General features: G+C 42.3%; 1 protein-coding gene and 1 pseudogene across 1 annotated transcript in view; one reads left to right on the top strand and one right to left on the bottom strand.

Moving 5' to 3' along the window:
- The window catches only part of ECT2 (epithelial cell transforming 2), a 62,732-nt gene extending 60,576 nt beyond the window's left edge, over positions 1-2,156 (top strand). Inside the window, exon 24 of the mRNA XM_054711254.1 lies at positions 2,021-2,156. Within this exon, the coding sequence (XP_054567229.1) occupies positions 2,021-2,044 (24 nt within the window). The 3' untranslated portion in view covers positions 2,045-2,156. The remainder of the gene's footprint in view (positions 1-2,020) is intronic.
- An 11,656-nt stretch (positions 2,157-13,812) lies between these two features.
- LOC129148275 (dnaJ homolog subfamily B member 6-like) lies at positions 13,813-18,347 on the bottom strand (annotated as a pseudogene).
- Between the last annotated feature and the right edge of the window lie 341 nt (positions 18,348-18,688).

Raw genomic sequence — 18,688 nt, forward strand, 5'->3', positions numbered from 1 at the left:
TTAGATAAAATTTAAAAATTGGCAAAGTGATACTCTATTGTGTAAGGTTAGAGAGTTAACCTTTTGCACTCGGATGTCGAGTGTGACGGTTATTGAATGTATCAATAATTTGAAATATAAAAAAATCCAAATAAATAAGTTTGTATGAAAAGAAACTCCAGTTTTTTATTCTACTGCTGCGCTTTGTAAAATCTGGGGTATTTAAAAAATTAAATCCCGAGTAGAATAAAGGAATCGAGAAAAAAGCAAGTGAGTGCAAAGGGCTAACTGGCAAACATTCAAAGAAAAGCAAGAAAGTATAATATCCCTAAAAACCAACATATACTGTATAGCCTCCACGGGTAAAAATGAGGAAGGGGTACGCAGTTACTTAAGTGCTGCTGGAAGCATTCTATTACTAAACCTGTGATATTTATACAGTTCATAGTAATTTATTGTTTTATTCAGTGTTTTGAGAAGCCCATAACATTAACATCTCAAGGTTGAGGGAGAGATAGAGCAAATAAACAATGTTAGGTATGATCTACATCTGGACATAATATGAACAACTTTCAAAATTCAAGAAACAGACTGAAGAGCAAATATTTTCCATTTCTTAGTTTAACATGACCTTGAGATTTTATATATATAAAGATAGAACAGGGAAGGAAAATGGTAATCTAACCTCATTCAAGACTCTCGTGGAACTATTCTAAAATTGCTACTATTCTAAGCAAAGTGTGTTCACATAAAGATTATGCATCATTATTAAGTTGGGTTTATCTGTGGAATGCAAGGTTGCTTTAGTCATACAAAAGCAATGTAATTCACCGCAACAGTTACGTATTTGGCTGGTTATACGATAGATATACAAAAGTTAAAAGCTTTTCTCCAAGTTGGCTATATCCAGTTTGCATTTGAAGCAACACATTAAAGATTTTCCTTACAATAGTGACAAGTTTATAAAATCCCTTGGAATAAATTTAATGAGAAAGGTACAGGCCTATGTAAATACAAACTCTTATTAAAGGGCATGAATCTTGAATGACTGCAGAGACTTATTTTTCCTGGATGATAATACCTATTGATTTTTTAGAGAGAAGAAGGAAGAGGGAGGGAGGGTAACATCCATGTGAGAGTGGACCATTGATCAGCTGCTTCCTGTACACCTCCTGCTGGGGATCAAGCCAAAACCTGGACATGTGCCCTGACCCGGAATTGAACCCTGACCAGGTTCATGGCTTGATGCCCACCCACCGAGCCACACCAGCCAGGGTGATACTATTTAAAATAATTTTTCCGAAATTTATTTCTAAACTCACTGCATTTCCACTTAGTATCTTATTTTTTTCTTATTTATTATTTTTGGGATATAATTGACATTTGTTTTAGGCATACAACATAATGGTCAATATTTGTATATATTTGACAAATGATCACATATACCATCCATCACCACGTGTAGTTACAAAATTTTTCATGTGTGATGAGAACTTTTACAATTTACTCTCATTCTGGCTCTTGTGTATGCTGTATCCCCTCCCTGGAATGACCTTCTCCATTTTTGCTTAACTTTCTCAGGCCAGGTTAGTTCTCCTCATACATGTTCCAGCAGCACCCTATGTTTACCTTCACCATAGAATTAATATTCTGTTACTTTTTTGTTGAGGGGGACAGTAATTTATCTGTTAAGCTAGATTATCAATTTCTGGCACAGAACTGGACAGATAACAGGTACTCAAAAACTTGGAATTGTTCCCATATCTATATGAAAGCTGTAAATTAGGGAAAGTGAAGCAACTATATCACTGAGAAAAAGAATAACCACATTCCGTGTTTGTCTACATACCTTTGGGGTTTTAGTTCCTCTCAGAACGTGTTAATGTAACATGTTCCTGTCAGGTGTACCTTAGGAAGAATGCAGGTTTTAAGCATTGCATGAAGGAGTGGCAGGTAAAGAGATAAAAAGGCGTCAGCTCTGACATGCTAGAATGGTCCAAAGAGCAGTCTTCTCGCTACTGATGGAAACGACACCTTGCAGATCACCCGCCTGCAAGAAATGTGAAACTGAGAATCTGGGAAGCCATGTCTTACAGAGAGAGTTTCAGCCCTCCAGGAAATGGCACCCACATGCTGGAACTGGAGAAGCAGCACGTGAGCCTGGAGGAAAAGGCCGGGATAACATGTAGAGTTGGAATTGTGACATGGGGCACTAATGTTGCACCTCCCCAGGATCTGTGTCTCCCTGCCAAGAGGTGTGGCACTGCTATAACCTTGGAAAGTGTGGCACAGATTTGGGGAAACATTGTTGGCTGAGAGGTTATTTTTAACTTCCAAATATATCTTTCAGACTGAATTCATTTGCAAAGGAATAGATTCAGCTTGATTTGTTTGGTGTTCTTGATTTCAGCATTTATAGAATTAATTTGTGCCAAATTTATTATCACTTAATTTTTTAAATGAAAAATTGTATAGTTCTTGATTAGGAAAATAATAAAAGCTTATAAGGATTTCTAATTTTAGTGTTACTAACAGTTACCTCCTTAACTTTAAATAATACAAAACACTGCTTTTCTTCAACTATCCACTTTAGTCATTATATTTATTTGCTGAACTTCCAAGAAGCTAAGAAGTATAATTTCTCTGCTTCTCTTCCTTCAATTGAAAGTTATTTTTGTTGCCAGGCAGTGTGGCTCAATGGTTGAGCGTTGACCTAAGAACCAGGTGGTTACGGTTCGATTCTTGGTCAGGGCACATGCACTGGTTGTGGGCTCGATCCCTGGTGTGGGGCATGCAGGAGGCAGCCAATCCATGATTCTCTCTCATCATTGATGTTTCTATCTCTCCCTCTCCCTTCCTGTCGGAAATTAATAAAATATATATTTTTAAAAATGCTTAAAGTTATTTTTTTATTTTACTGAGGTAGCATAGAATAGCTCCCAATGATGTTAATGTTAAACATCTATTGAGTGCTTACTGTATAACAGAAACGTCTAAACATTTTGTATACACTGTACATTAACTCATTTTTTCTCACATTGGACCTATGAAAGAGGTTAATTATCCCCATTTTTTAGACATGGAAACTGAGGCACTGAGCAGTTACATAACTTACACACGGTTACTAGTTAGTGGGTGGTAGAGCTGGGATGGCTCTGTTATCTGTGCTAGTTATTGTGCCCTGCTGTTCCCCCACAGAGGAGGTATCAACACCTAGCCTTCCCTCCACCTCACCTTTCCACTCTCACCATATATCTGCTGTCCCCCTGCATCTAACACTTTTTTCCCCTTTTCATCCCAATATACATCTTATTCACTTTCTGGAGCTCAGTGATTATTTTTCTCACTCTGTGGCTCTCCTCCCTCAGAGGAAGCCCTATTTTCTATCTGCTCCCAGGTCCCAGAAGTGAAGACGCAGCCCCTCCAAGTCCCGGCCATGGGGACTGGGAAGGGTGGTGCCTAGGTGGGCATCTCTTAGGCACAGAGTCTGGGGCTCCGGTGTGAGGAGTGCCCTGGGCAGAGGGCCTCATGGAGGACAGAGGGAGCTGGAGATCCTGGTGGAGAGCATTAAACTGCACTGAAAAACAATCCTGTATTGTCAAAATCAATAACATACGTTCTGTGATACAACATTTTAAAGTTTTCCAGTTTGGCTAATAGTTTAATTCAAAGGTTCAACATTTGATGCACAGCATTTGCATGATTATGACTAAGTGAATACTCTCCAGTGTAGAGACAAGTAATACGTTAGGGTTATACATTGAATATTTCAACCTTGGTACCAGTCAAAGCCAAATGGTCCTCATAACCAGTTCCAATGATTTCCAGTTCTTCTCAGCAAGCCCTCCTCCAGCTGCTCAAAATCATACCACACTGTAGTTCTCATGGTTTTTGGGACTTGACTTTCTTGTAAATGTCTTCTTATGTTCCATTTTGCTTTCTCCCCCTCACCTGTCCCTGCAACCACAACACTCCTAGAGTGTTGTTGAGTAGAGAAATTTTAATTAATCTCTCTTCAGCCCCCTCCCTATCTTCCTGTCTTCCTCCTTACCTCTGACCTTGATTTTGGAGCCTTTGGGGTTCTGACATCACCTCTCCTTTTTGCTCCTTTTCTTCCTTCTGTGAATTCTAGATCCCTGCTTTCCCAATTGGTTTTATCGTCAATAGGCTTCATCCTCTTTCCGTCTTTTAGAAACGTGTTCACAACTCTCCTTTAGCCTGGCTGGTGTGGCTCAGTGGTTGAGTGTCAACCTATGAACAAGGATGTTATGGTTCGATTCCCAATCAGGGCACATGCCCAGTTGCAGGCTCCATCTCCAGTGTGGGGCGTGCAGGAGGCAACTGATCAGTGATTCTCTCACCATTGATATTTCTATCCCTCTCTCCCTCTCCCTTCCTCTCTGAAATGAACAAAAACATATTTAAAAAAAAATCTCTCTCTTTGAATTTTCCCTTTTGTCCACTTTTATCACATGATTTCTTCACTCTTTCTTAGTAGAGTCTTCATTGGGTAATCATTACTATTTAAGCTTCAGTTTGAACTAGAAATCCTAATTTGGTCGTGTGTGTGTGTGTGTGTGTGTGTGTGTGTGTGTGTGTGTAAAAGCAGAAATGTGTAAAAATGACTTTTAAAAAGCATGTAAAAAAAGCATTTGTTTCTTTAAAACTGTCTTAGATATGGATGAATAGAAATATGACTTACAAATACCTAAACATTAAAGAAGATAATTTCAGGATATTATTCTCCACCTTTCACCTACCCTAGGCTGGTAACACAGAGAACACTTTGTTATTAGATCCCTCATTAATTAGACTCCTCAGGTTAAGCACACTTAAAGCGCAATAATAATTGATGCTCACATGTTTGGCCTTAAGGTAATACAAGACCCAAAAGCATCTTCATAATTATTAGAACAGAGTTTAATTATGTTTCAGATTAATTTTAGTGCAAATTATTCTAAGCTAGGTCTATAGACATTTGTGATAAATATATTTATTACCCTGTCATATTATGGGAAGGATTTGAGGTGTTTTACATAAAAACAAAACCCAAAAAAAGGTAGAAAACAGTGGCAAAAAGAATAGTCCTGGGAGAGAGGATGTTAGGGCTGAGGTTGGTACTCAACGCAAGTGCCTGCAGAGTGTCTGGTGCCTTTGTTAGATGTTCGCCACACATTTTATTCTGAATGTTCTAACAACGGAACAAAAACCAGTCCCTCCACCAGCAGGACCAATCCCTTGATTCACAGTGCCTGTAAAATAAAAACAGTTTGATGTGGAGGAGAACTGTTGCTGGAATAAAGGCTGGGGCAACTTAACTTCCTGTGGGATCTGGTGGGGAAGGTGTGTTTAATGCAGTGTATGATGTTGTAGTAACTATAGCAATATGACGCATACGGGAGTTGTAATAATAGGAACAAACAGAACTCTCTAGGGCACAATTACAAGCACCCTTGTTCTCTCTCCCACTCCTACACCACAGCCTGCATCCATTTGATGCCTGTTGGTTTTCCCCACTCCTTTTGTGAAATTTAGGACCAGTCTCTTGAGCTTTTTGTATCATTCTCAGAAAACAAATTGTTTCCTTTCACTTTTAGTCCATAGACTAGACTCCTCTATAATCCTTACTAGAGGCCTGGTGCACGAAATTTGTGCACTTGGGGGGGGTGTCCCTCCACCCGGCCTGCACCCTCTCGCAGTCCAGGAGCCCTTGGGGGATGTCCAACTGTGGGAGTGCACTGACCACCAGGGGGCAGCTCCTGAATTGAGCATCTGCCCCCTGGTGGTCAGTGCACATCATAGCGACCGGTCATTCTGCTGTTTGATTGATTTGCATAGTAGCCTTTTATGCCTGTGGGATCGGGCCGAAACCGGCTCTCCAACATACCCCGAGGGGTCCTGGATTGCAAGAGGGTGCAGGCCAGGCTGAGGGACCCCACCGGTGCACAATCGGGGCCTGGAAGGGATGTGGGAGGTTGACCAGCTGGGGAGGGACTATGGGAGGGCTCCAGGGTGTGCCCAGCCCATCTCGCTTAGTCCCGATCGGACGGACCTTAGCAGCATGCTAATCTACTGGTTGGAGCATATGCCCCCTGGTGGTTAGTGCACCTCATAGCGAGTGGTTGAGCGGCCTTAGCATGTCATTAGCATATTACACGTTGATTGGTTGAATGAACAACCAGATGACCAGACACTTAGCACATTAGGCTTTTATTATATAGGATTATGTTCAGGCCACCAAAATGATAAGAACTATGAGCTTTATTTGAAGTTCAACTTTTCTTTTCCCACAGGTTGGGTTGGAAGTCTATGGTGATCAAGGGAGGGGGCATCGTCTTGGATCTTGTATTTTCTCAGGTCTTGACATTTTGTTTCTTTCCTTCCTTACACCCTCCTTTTTTATTTTATTTTTTAAGTGAGGTATATTTTATCTATCTATCTATCTATCTATCTATCTATCTATCTATTTTTACTGATTTTTTTAAGAGAGAGAGTGAGGGAGAGAGAGAGAAACATCAATGGGTTGCCTCCCACACACATCCTGACCAGGGATCCAACTGCAACATAGTTATGTGCCCTGACTGGGAATTAAACCCTCCACCTTTTGGTGTGCGGGAACAAGGCTCCAACTACCTGAGCCACACCAGCCAGCGCTACACCTGCCTTTCTTACCCCTATGACTAAGCTGTCCTAGATTCCTCTTATTTGGGAAAAGAGGAGGTCAGGGTCAGGAAGCATCTTACTTGATTGATAGTGCTGTGCCCACACGGTTGGTGCAAGTGTCGCTAGCGCCCCCTGCAGCTGCCTCAGGGCACAGCAGTGCCTGTGCCCTTCACATTTGTCAAGCTCGGTAAATGTTCCCCTTAAAGCCCCTAACCTTGAGGTAAATGGGAAACATCCGTTTTCCTCCCAAGGGAGGAGGAAGGGAAAATGTCACAGCACTGCAGGTTTTCTTCCTCTGCCTCTGACATGGTGTTGAGCTGAAGTCGAAAGACCAGTTCCTGACACCTGCTCTACTTGTCATCCATCTACTGTTTGGATCTCCGATTCTGGGTGGCCTCTGCTGAAATGGATACAAAAAGGAGTCCCATTGTAATATATTGTTCCATTTTCAATAGAGTTCTGCCACACAAGTGGATGGGAAATATTGTGAAAGTGCCTTTCTGCTTTGAGAACCAAAACAATGTGGTTCAGGTGTGAAGTACTCTGCTAGCCCAGGTTGATGGTGTTTTATTCTTATTGATTTATCTATCTTCCCCATTTAAACTATAGAACTGATACCAACTCATTTTCGAGAAGCATTGATGAGCAAAATAAAAAATTATTAAAATTACTCTGTCCCATCTTTCAGGGATAGTTACTATTAACCTTGGTTTATATTCTTTTATTATTACAATGGACTAGTGGCCCGATGCACGAAATTCGTGCAAGAGTAGGCCTTCCTTCCCCTGGCTGCCGGTACCAGCTTCCCTCTGGCACCTGGGACTCAGGCTTCCCTCACAGCCCTGGCTTTGTCTGGAAGGTCGTCCCGAAGGACATCCAGTCTAATTAGCATATTATACTTTTATTATTATAGATAATCCTTGCCATTGAATCTCACTATCCAAATCTTTGTTTAAAAGACTTATAAAAATTTCCCCAAAACTCACTATCTGAAAGGAAAACTTATAAGAAATCCACATTTCATAGCAGCAAAAACCGTTTCGTTTCTGCACAAATTCAGGGGAGCATGCTGTAGTCGATTCTCAGCTTTTCTTTTGATAATACTGAATCTGTGCTTGCACAGTTTAAACATGTGCATCATCTCATCACATTCCCTATATTATTATAAGAAAATGTCTTCTAAGAATGCTAAAAAGCCTGCAAAGAAAGTAGATGAACCCATGCTTTGCAGAACACTATTGACAAAGGTGATTGAACTGCAAAGCAAATTTTTAACGTTGATGAAATTGGGCTATTTTGGAAACGAATGCAATCCTGTGTGTTCATTTCAGAAAAGGAGACAGAAGTGTCAGAACATAAACCATATAAAAAAGGCTAACACCATTTTAAAGTGAATGTGATATTAAGTTGAAACTTCTGCTAGTGTTATCACTTCAACCCCCCGCCCCCCCATGCCTTTTAAGGACTATTGAAGAGTGAAATGCCTGTTAATGACATTCAACTCCTAGAACTGGGTGACCAAGGCTGTGCGCAGTAATTACATGAGGAGCTGTCTCTATTTATCAACGAGTACGCAAGGATGGAGAACTTGCAACCAAGGCTTTTTTGATAACAGACAAGTCTCCCAGATGTCCTTCTGCTGTTGACAGTTGCGGAGATAAGTTCACAGGGGTCTTTTCGCCTCCCGGCATTCGGTCACTATTGTAGCCTCTGGACCTGAGCGTCGCTACAAGGCAGTTGTTTCAGATGGTGATGCAGTATGTGGCGCTTATATGCTGATATACGGTCTGAGGATGCCGGCAACACCGCTTCGATGAAGGATTTATGGAAGAGTTTTGACATTCAGAAGGTCTTCACATTTATCACCTGGGCTTGGCATGTATCATAACACACAATAAATGATGTATGGGAGTAACTAGCCCCACGATTGTTGCTGACTTCCAAGGTTTGGGGGAAGTGATTAACGCAAAGCAACAATTCTAAATCTTGTGAAGAAGGCTAGATTTAGTGAGGTGGATGGTACAAACAACTTACGGCCAAGAGACTTGTTCAGCTGGATGTTCATTCAGGTCAAAGGAAGAGCAGGAAGAGGAACGATAAACAGCGGGTGCAGGGTCTTTAGAAAACTTGGAATTATGCAGATAAAAGGTTTGTTCTTGCACTTCTGTTTTATTCTGGGGGTCCATCATTACCTACCGTCTTAGATAATGGCTCCTGGCCATCCATTTCTAGACTGAAGTTAAAAAGAGATGAGTGTCCTCAAGGCCCCGGGACTGGAATTAGGGGACTGCTGGTGTGTGCCATTTCGCTGGCTCTCTGCTAGCTTATTCCCACTCCCCTTGACCCACTGCTGAGCAGCAACAGTGTCTCCCTAACAGCAGCCTCCATCTATCTCTTCCTAACCTGCTCCTTATCTCATAATCACTTAAAAAATTCCATGTTTGCTTATTTAATGAATGGTATTGGCACGCATTATGTAACTTCCAAATATATAGTATTTTTAAAAATTTACATTATAGTATATGCTTGTTGCATTATACAAAGAAAACTAATTTCTACTGCATATTACATGAAAATATATCCATTAAAAAGCCCATGAAGTATTAAATAATGATGTAGTTAATGTTGTGTATAATATATGTAGGTAGAAACCCTTGAGAATGTTATTATATAGCTGTTTAAGAGTACTTAAGTAAATTTTGGAAAGTTGGTTGGGCTCGAAACAGATTACATATTTTTTTTTTCCATATAAAATAATGGAATATTTTTGCCCATTCTCTCACTACCTCCAAATTTGATATCTAGCTGGGCTACTGTCTTGACTTGAATCTGCTCTTTCACAAAACATCGTAACCATATCTCTATATAAATAAACGACATTGATATTTATAGAAATACATTATTTGCCCTATTTGTGTAATGGATAAGCCAAGCATTAGAACACCAGTCACAGCCACAGCTCCATTCTGAAGGCTTCCTATCCATGGCTCTCTCTTGAGGGAGCAGGGCCACATCATTTCTTATGAAAAACAGGGAGCTGTTTCTTATCACGTGACTCTACCACTCCTGTCACAAGTGATTGGAGCAGAGGAGGGCACTTACCTCAGAGTCTGCAAACTCAAAAGCCAATGGAGTCCAGCAAGGAAGCAGGCAGATGGCGTGAGACAACAGAGAACTCACTGGAGGCTGCAAAGAACTGGAGAGAGCGGGCCCTGTCTCAAGGGGGAGACCAATATGCAGTTTTTGCCAACTGTTGCCATCCAGAAATAGACTAAATATTACCCAGACCTTTGAATTTTCAAGCAAAGCTAAACATTTCTATTTTTAAACAAAATCCCCAGGTCTCCTCACTGTGTGGGCCAACAAAGCTCAGGCCAAACAAATCATGTCTTTGGGCTAGATTTAGTCCACACGTGGTTGCAACCTCTGACCTTTCTAAGAGCAGTCATTGCAGTGACCCAGAACCTATGAGATGGCCTGCCACAAGAGCTTGCTCTGGCAGAGACGACAGCAACTAACATGACCAACTGTATTATTTTGAGAATTGAACATATTGTAGGATTTGGTCAGTGACATGGGAAGAGAAGAAAGAAGATCCTCATGGGAAAGGTTGGCAGGAGGGAAATAAAGTAGCAGATACCAGGAATAAGGGAAAGTTATGATTACTAGTAGCTAAATAACATAGTTGAGGGTAAGGTAGTTGGTTGGTAAGAACAGTAGTAGCAGTTAGATAGTAGCTGAGTCATGATAGTCAGGATTAGCAATTCCACGAGGAGAAAAGGACAAATACTCTATTTCCTTAGGCTGCGGGCTCCTGCATGACTCTTCAGTTCTTTAATTTCATTCTGGTCTTTGGGAAGTCTTAACAGATGACTTGGGCTTGCGCTTCCTGTGAGATATGTTTTTGGTTCCACTGAAGCATAACTGTGGATAAGGCTCCCAACTTCCTTTCTGTGCCATTAGTATTCCAATCAGTGTTCACTTACTTAAAAGCAAATTGAACAAATCTCTGGTTATAACAAAAAAAAAATTCTAACAGTACGAATGTACCGTATTTATTTAATCAATTCCTTATTGTTGAACATAAGATTATTTCCAAGTTTCAACTTACAATAGTCCCCCCTTTTCCGTGATTTTATTTTCTGAGGTCTCAGTTACCCGCGGTTAACTGCAGTCCAAAAACATAAAACAGAAAATTTCAGAAATAAATTGTTCATAAGTCTTAAGATGCGTGCCATTCTGAGTAATGCCTAGCTCTGTGCCACCCAGGACGTGAACCATCCCTTTGTCCAGTGTATCCACGCTGGATCTGATACCGCCTGTCAGTCACTTAGTAGCCGTCTAGATTACCCGATCGACTCTTGTAAATAATAGTTAGTGTGTTCAAGTAACCCTTATTTTACTTAATAACGGCTCCAAGGCTCAATCATCATGGTGCTGGCAATCCGAACATGACAAAGAGAAGCCATGGAGTGCTTCCGCTAAGTGAAAAGGTACGTATGATAGGAGAAAACATAGTACACATGGAGTTTGATATTACCCATGGGGGTCTTGGAACGTGTTCCCCGCAGATAAAGAGGGACTATTGTGCACACAATTTTGTCCTGAAGACCCTGGTCCTTCATTATAGTGTGTGTGATATTCCTTAGGATAAATTCCTAGAAGGAAAAATTTCCAAAGACTCTGTAAGCATTCTAACAATTCTGAGGCATATTGCTAGATTGCCATCTAAAAAGACTACAGATGTCCACTCCCACCAGTGGTCTGTGAGAGTGCCAGCTCTTCCTTTTTCAGTACTGGACGTCACTTTCAAATTTTAATTTTCACTAATATTTTGGGTAAAAAAATGCTGACTTATTAGCGTTTTCTTTAGTTATTCATAGTAATGGCTATTATTAATTTAGAGCTCTGTGTCAGAAACGGTGCTATGAACTCTGGAAGCTTCATCTCATGGAATCCTCACGGCACTCTTAGGAGGGAGCTGATCGGTCTTCAGACATTAGGGAAGTGGAAACTGAGTTGAGATCAAACAGTAAGTCGTGTGATTTGTACCCAGGTTTATCTACTGCAGATTGTGAGGTGAATTCATTAGTTTTTTTTAGGCCATATATGCAGTGAGTATTTTTCCCCCCAGTTTTTCATTTAATTTTATTTATATTTCTGTTCTGATTGATGATCAGAAGTTAAAATAATTTATACATATTCTATCCATTTTTTTACTTATGGATTCTGTTTTTATTGTCATGCTCTAGAAAGCCTTTCCCATTTCAATATTAAAAGAAAAAAGCTTTTACATTTTCTCTTAGATACCATATCATATCCAGGGAGTAGATATCCTAGGGATTACACTTACTTTTCTGTACTGATTTTTATACTTGAGAACTTTCTCATATTTTTATGTATTCCTCAAAAGCTTGATTTTAAATGTCTGCATATATTTTACAGGTCTGTACCATTAACTATCTTCCTGTTACCTCATTGGTAGGTACAGTACTTAATTTGTCTTTATATTTTCACAGCTACTCTGGTAAACATCCTTAAAGTAACTTTTTGATTGCATCTTGGATATTTCTTCAAGACAGATTCTTAGAAGTAGGATTATTGAACAAAGAATCTGGACATCTGTGGCTTTTAAAACCTTTTTTAAAAATAGACTTCAGCCCTGGCCGGTGGCTCAGTTGGTTGGAGCGTCATCCCGTTCAATACCCAGTCAGGGTACACACCTAGGTTGCCGGTTTGATCCCTGGTTGGGGCATGTAGGGAGAAAACCTATTGATGTTTCTTAGTCTCTCTCTCTCTCTCTTACTCTCTCTCTCTCTTTCTCTCAAAATCAATAAAAACATATCCTCAGGTGGCGATAAAAAAAAAAATAGACTTCATGTTTTAGAACGGTAAACAAAAACAGCAAAACTGAGCAAAAATTACGGTTCCTATAAAGCACCTGCCACTACACAGGTATAGCCTCCCCTACTGTCAACATTTGTTACAAACAGTGAACCTATATGGATACATCATTATCACCCCAAATCTATAGTTTATATAGGGTTCACTCTTTATGTTGTATGTTCTGTGGGATTTGATAAATGCGTAATGATATGCACCTGCAATTATAGTATCATAGGGAATCCTTTCACTGCCCTCAAAGTCCTCTGTGCTCCACCTGTCATTCATTCCTTTCTCCACCCTAACCCCTGGCACTGCTGGTATTTTTTACAGTCTCCATTGTTTTCACTCTTCCAGAATATCATACAGTAAAAATCATACAGCCTTCATCCTTCTTTTATTAAAGTAGTTATTTAAGTAGTTATTTTTAATTAATTTTTCTCTCTCTTTATTTTATTTTATTTTTTTCCATCTCCATTTATCCCCCAGTGTCCTTTCCCACCTCCACCCACCCCATCTTTCCTTTTAGGGTCACGTTGCCACCATGCTTCCAGCAAGTTTGTACCAACATGCAGCCCGCCCCCCGCAGTGCCCGCGTTACCGCGTCTCACCTTCCTCAGCATTGGTTTGACTTTACAAAACGACAGCTTTGAGAAGTGAACAATGATCTTTTCTTGCACCAAACACATGGCACTTCTTTTCTTTTTTAAAAAAGCAAATAACAAAGACCCAGTTTTCCAGCTTTACTTTTTAAACCTAAGCGTAACAGTACACATTTAAACAACGGTCAAAACGTACTAAGTTGCCAGCATTCATGCACAACTAGGAAACATCCTTAATTTACACTAAACCAGAAATGTCTCACCATGGATGCCCCTTTCACGGCTCACTCAACACTGAAAGACGGAAACTGCTCTGGGAGGCGCGGCCTGGCCCTGTTAGCTTCGCCGCAGGCCGCCGCCGCTTGGCTCAGGTTTAAACACAACGGAAAGCAGGTCCGTGCTGGTGTCTGCGTGTGAAGTCACGGCCACCCTGGGTCACGTTTAATAAAAAGCAAAGTGCATACAGAGATTTACAACAATTGTAAAGATAGGAAAAAAAAAAAAAAAAAAAAAGGTCCCATCATGTGGTCCCAACAATAACTCAACAGTCTGGCAAACAGGCTCCGACGAGCTGTGTATAAAACCTCACACTAGGTACAGTTATACTGAAAGTCGAGCTCCTCGGAAATCTTCAAAAAAGTTCCTGTGAACCCTCACATGATGCTTTTTACAGTTAACATCTCGGTTACTCGCGGGCGTCGCATCCCCAGTTATCCAAGCGGAGCAGCCGTGTCCTTCCCATTGATCGGCCCGGACTGTGACCGGCCGCCTTCTGCAATCTGTCCTCTTTCTTGGCCATTCTTTCCAAAGCTCTTTGTAGTCGTTTTTCTCCCGTTAACAATTTTGGTGGAAGTCGATAAGGACTTGAAGTTGCCCATCCCACTGCCCCCAAATGACGTGGAAGAGAATGAAGTGAGACCCCCAGGACCGCTCGGCCCGATCCAGTCAGTCCTGGACCAAAGGACGGAAACCCTAGGCCGAAGCCGGGGGCCCTGGAAAGGCGGAGAGGAACGAGCTGCTCCCACGCGGGCCCCGCCGAGTCCCAAAGAAGTCGTCAAATGGGTCTTCCAAGAAGTCGAATGGAAACGGGTCCCTTCCACCAAAAAATTCCCTGAACATGTCATCGGGGTTCTGGAATGTGAGGCCGAACTCAAACGGGTTGTCGAAGTGACTTCCTCCACCTCCACCTCCACCTCCACCTCCACCTCCACCTCCACCTCCACCTCCACCTCCACCTCCTCCTCCACCTCCTCTTCCTCCACCTCCACCTCCACCTCCTCCACCTCCACCTCCACCTCCCCCTCCATCTCCTCCTCCTCCACCTCTACCTCCACCTCCTCCACCTCCTCCATCTCCACCTCCTCCTCCTCCTCCTCCACCTCCACCACCTCCACCTCCACCTCCACCTCCACCTCGTCCTCCACCTCCTCCTCCACCTCCTCCACCTCCTCCTCCTCCTCCACCTCCTCCACCTCCACCTCCTCCTCCTCCTCCACCTCCACCTCCACCTCCACCTCCTCCACCTCCACTTCCTCCTCCTCCACCTCCTCCTCCTCCACCTCCACCACCTCCACCACGTCCTCCACCTCCTCCTCCTCCTCCTCCACCTCCTCCTCCTCCTCCTCCACCTCCTCCTCCTCCTCCATTTCCTCCACCTCCTCCACCTCCTCCTCCTCCACCTCCTCCTCCTCCACCTCCACCTCCTCCTCCACCACCTCCTCCACCTCCACCTCCACCCCCACCTCCACCACCTCCTCCACCTCCACCTCCACCACCTCCTCCTCCTCCACCTCCACCTCCACCTCCTCCACCTTCTTTGCCATGCATGTCCCATGTCCCATTTTTTAGCATCTAACAGCACCTTGGATGCTCGGCTACTTGTTTGCATGTCCTGTCCGCTTCTTCTTTATTCTCAGGATTTTTATCTGGGTGCCACTTCAACGCCAGTTTCCCATACGCCTTTTTCATGTCCTGGGCAGAGGCAGGTCTCTGCACACCTAGACCTTCCTAGTAACCCAACCTGTTTTCCAGGCTGTCGGAACCGTCCAGCACCGCAGCGGGCGGCGGGGAGACAGCCCGGCCTCCTCGGCTTCTGGCTTCTCCGCGGCGGCGCTGGTGACGGCGGCGGCTCCTCGCGCTTTCCTTGAAAAATGATCTTAATATGCATTTTTAAAAATTTCGAGTTAGGTTAAATGTGTGTGTGTGTGTGTGTGTGTGTGTGCGCGCGCACTTTCCTTTTTTAGTAAATCACCTAAGCGATGGATAATTATTGAGGGGCAGAGATCGAGCTTTATTTAATCTTTTCTCCGGTACTTAGAGCCATCCTGTACTTCTAGGCCGTGTAGTGCTTTCACCTCACTGAGCCGGTCACTGCCTCTGGTTGTGCAAGTTATGCCCCAACTGAGAGGAGGGTTAGGGCTGACACCCGGCCTGTATTTATCCAGCCACGTGCTCTGGTATGGGCCCAGCAGGCTGGAGAAAGGGGGACCCCTCTGTAATTTTTTAGGCTGTTTCTACAGATTTGCATGAATGCACGGGTTTAAAGATTGGATTTTATTGTTAGAAATACGGCCCTTTGTACCTCCCGTGCCCCCAGAGCTGAATCAGCTGAGGAGGGGGCCTCTGCCGGATCCCTGCAGGGACCTCACCACCCTGTCCTCTGGGATTCTCACAGGACCACCCCCTCGTTATTGACGTCAGTGAGCTGCACTCCACAGGGATGTTGGGCCAAAATAAAAGTTGAAAACAAGTGCCATAGTGGATGGCAGTCCCAATATTAGACTTGAACATTGTTCTTTAGTCAGGTAATTTAAAAACACCCACAATACCTCCTTCCCCTGATGGATCAGGTCTGGGAGCCCTCCTCGAACAGCCGTTAGCCCAGAAGCCCAGTATTTACAAACCAACAAATTCAGATTCATGTTCATTTTGTGAATCACAGAATCTAAGATATTGGAATCAGTGAAATTAAGATGAAACATACCATTGATGGCAAATTTTCCGTGCATTAGGAAAAATATGTACTTAAGAATCAAAAGACCTGATTTCAAACACCAGCTCTTCCACCTACTGGCTGTGATATGCTGGGTAAGGTTCTTTTATAATTTTATCAGTATCTCCATTTTATTTGTAAAATGAGGATGATACGTTCTTCTTCCTGTTGTCAGGAATAGTTAAAATGATGCATGCAAAGACAGTATCACCAAAATGTTAATTAATTCCAATATATCATATGTGTAATAAACATGTCAATACTTTTAAATGGTGACCAAATCATGACCACAATTCAATAGAAAAAATATCTGGAGCATGGTATATTTTAATTTTTATTAAAATTCGCACTCAAGTCATAGTGACATTAAGTCCTCGTTTCTCTTAAAGTCCTGGGGCTTTTGACCTGTAATAATGTGCTTGACTAACCATATGTAATTGTGTGTTTTTCTTTTTTTCAGGAGTAAAGAACTCGCAAGTCGTTCATTCTCAGTAAGTACCTCGGGCAAACGGCATGGGCTGGGATGAGGACTGATTTCACAGTTGAGGAAATTCAGTGATTTATCCCTGGGATACATTTTGTCAGTCCTCGTAGCATGGGCAAGGGCTTCCAGCAGCTTGATCATTAGAGACCGACAAGATTGTGTATTATGCAAAAATTATTGCTACAATGTTCTAAAGTTCTTTTCAGATTAAGTTACAAATTAACACTAATGATGCTCATTGGGCAGAGTTCACCTCTTAATCTCACTATCAATTTTAGGGGTTAAAACAACAAAAACTCTATGATTACTCCACATTTTTCTAGGATATCATTTTTTTTTATTTTTAATTTTACAGATTTGAATTATCAAGTTATTTGTTCGCTCTGAGCCTCAATATTCCCTCCTGGGAATTAAAGAGCTATTACAACCCATGTTTATCCATGATTAATGAGGTCATGAATGTGAGGAGAACTCCTTGGAAGAAAGACAGGAAGGGAAGACTTGGGCTGACTCACTGATTCCAACAGCTCAGAGTCATGGGTAAATCTTTGGGTATCCTACCTACTTAGTCTACCCAGCTCAAGAACACCTTAAACCTGGATTCTGGAGACTTTCCTAAATGTCAAACTGATCTACTTATAGCAGAATTCATCATCTCGTTTGTAATTAACACAAAGCATTTTTGAAATTAAATGATTCATCTCACAGTGTTTTCGCAGGGTGGGAGGTAGGGCAAGGCTAAGGACCGACACGGAGTTCGATTGACTCTGTAACACAGCCACGAGCTGCTTCACTGGGTCTTTCATGGTCTTTCAGAATAAAGAGTCCTATCCCAGAACCACTCCCTTTAAAACAAATTGATGTTTTCATTATCTGAAGCTTTTCTAGGAGACTGGAAATGAATTGGTAACATTTTAAAAAGCCCAGAGCAGAAGATAAAAACTCACAGCTGGAAGAATTGAATGACTACTATACCCAGCTGTTTCCCAAGAATCTAAAAGTATGTTGGGGATGTCAAGATGTTGCTGTAGATGTGGCTGGAAATTCCTCATTATCCCTCTGGCTCTGCGGGTTGAAATGGAAAACAATTTCAGAAGAACAAATAAAGAAATGATTTTCCAACCCAACTTTTTGGTCAAATGAGACCCACCACATTTTATTAGATGTGAAAATCAGTCAAGAGGTGCACCACAGTTGATACACATTTAAGATTGTTATTTATTCTTGATAAACTGGCTTTAAAAAAGTCATTATAAAATGTCCTTTCTCTGTATGTATTTTAGGCATAGTTTCCTTAGTTTCGCTTCATTTATCAAGGCTCTTCTATCTACTTTTTGTAATATATTATTTTTTTTTGGGGGGGGCATTCTTGTGTGTTAATGGTTCTCATAATGTCTTCATTGTTATAGCTTTAGAAGTTAGTTTGTTAGGGGGCATCGCTGGTCCTTGGGATAAAGCTGGAGTTTTTAATAAATGGTGCTGGACAACAGGGAGGGCCAGAGGAAGAGCATGGTTGAAAGCCAGAAGGACGACTAGCTTGACTTCGGACATACCGCGTATCATGTGTGGTGGATATTTTGGCGGAGATGTCCATCTGGAAGTTAGATGCTGAGCCTGAGGCTCCAGTCAGGTCTGAACAAGAATTGAGATTTAGGTATCTCAGCCCATGAACTGCAGTTAAAACCATTGGTGAGAAGCAAATAACACCCGAAGAAAATGTGCAAGCTGAATTGGGAGCCTCCATAGTTAAGACACGTGCAGATAAAGAGAAGCTCACAAAGGAGATATAAATGGGATGACCAGAGAGGCAGAAGGACAATCAAGAGTGAGATATCACAGAAATCAAAGATGAGAGTGTTGGAAAGAGATGGGAGAAATCACCTGTGGCAAATCTGTTAAGACTAGAGGCCCGGTGCATAATATTCATGCACTGGAGGTGAGGGAATCCCTCAGCCAGGCCTATGCCCTCTCACAGTCGGGACCCCTTGGGGGATGTCCACCTGCTGCTTAGGCTCTGGGAGCGGGCCTAAGCCTGCAGGCGGACAGCCCCCGAGGGGTCCTTAGCACTGCTGCAGAGGCAGGAGA

This window comes from Eptesicus fuscus, chromosome 3 (genome assembly GCF_027574615.1).
Source record: "Eptesicus fuscus isolate TK198812 chromosome 3, DD_ASM_mEF_20220401, whole genome shotgun sequence".
NCBI classification, from domain to species: Eukaryota; Metazoa; Chordata; class Mammalia; order Chiroptera; family Vespertilionidae; genus Eptesicus; species Eptesicus fuscus.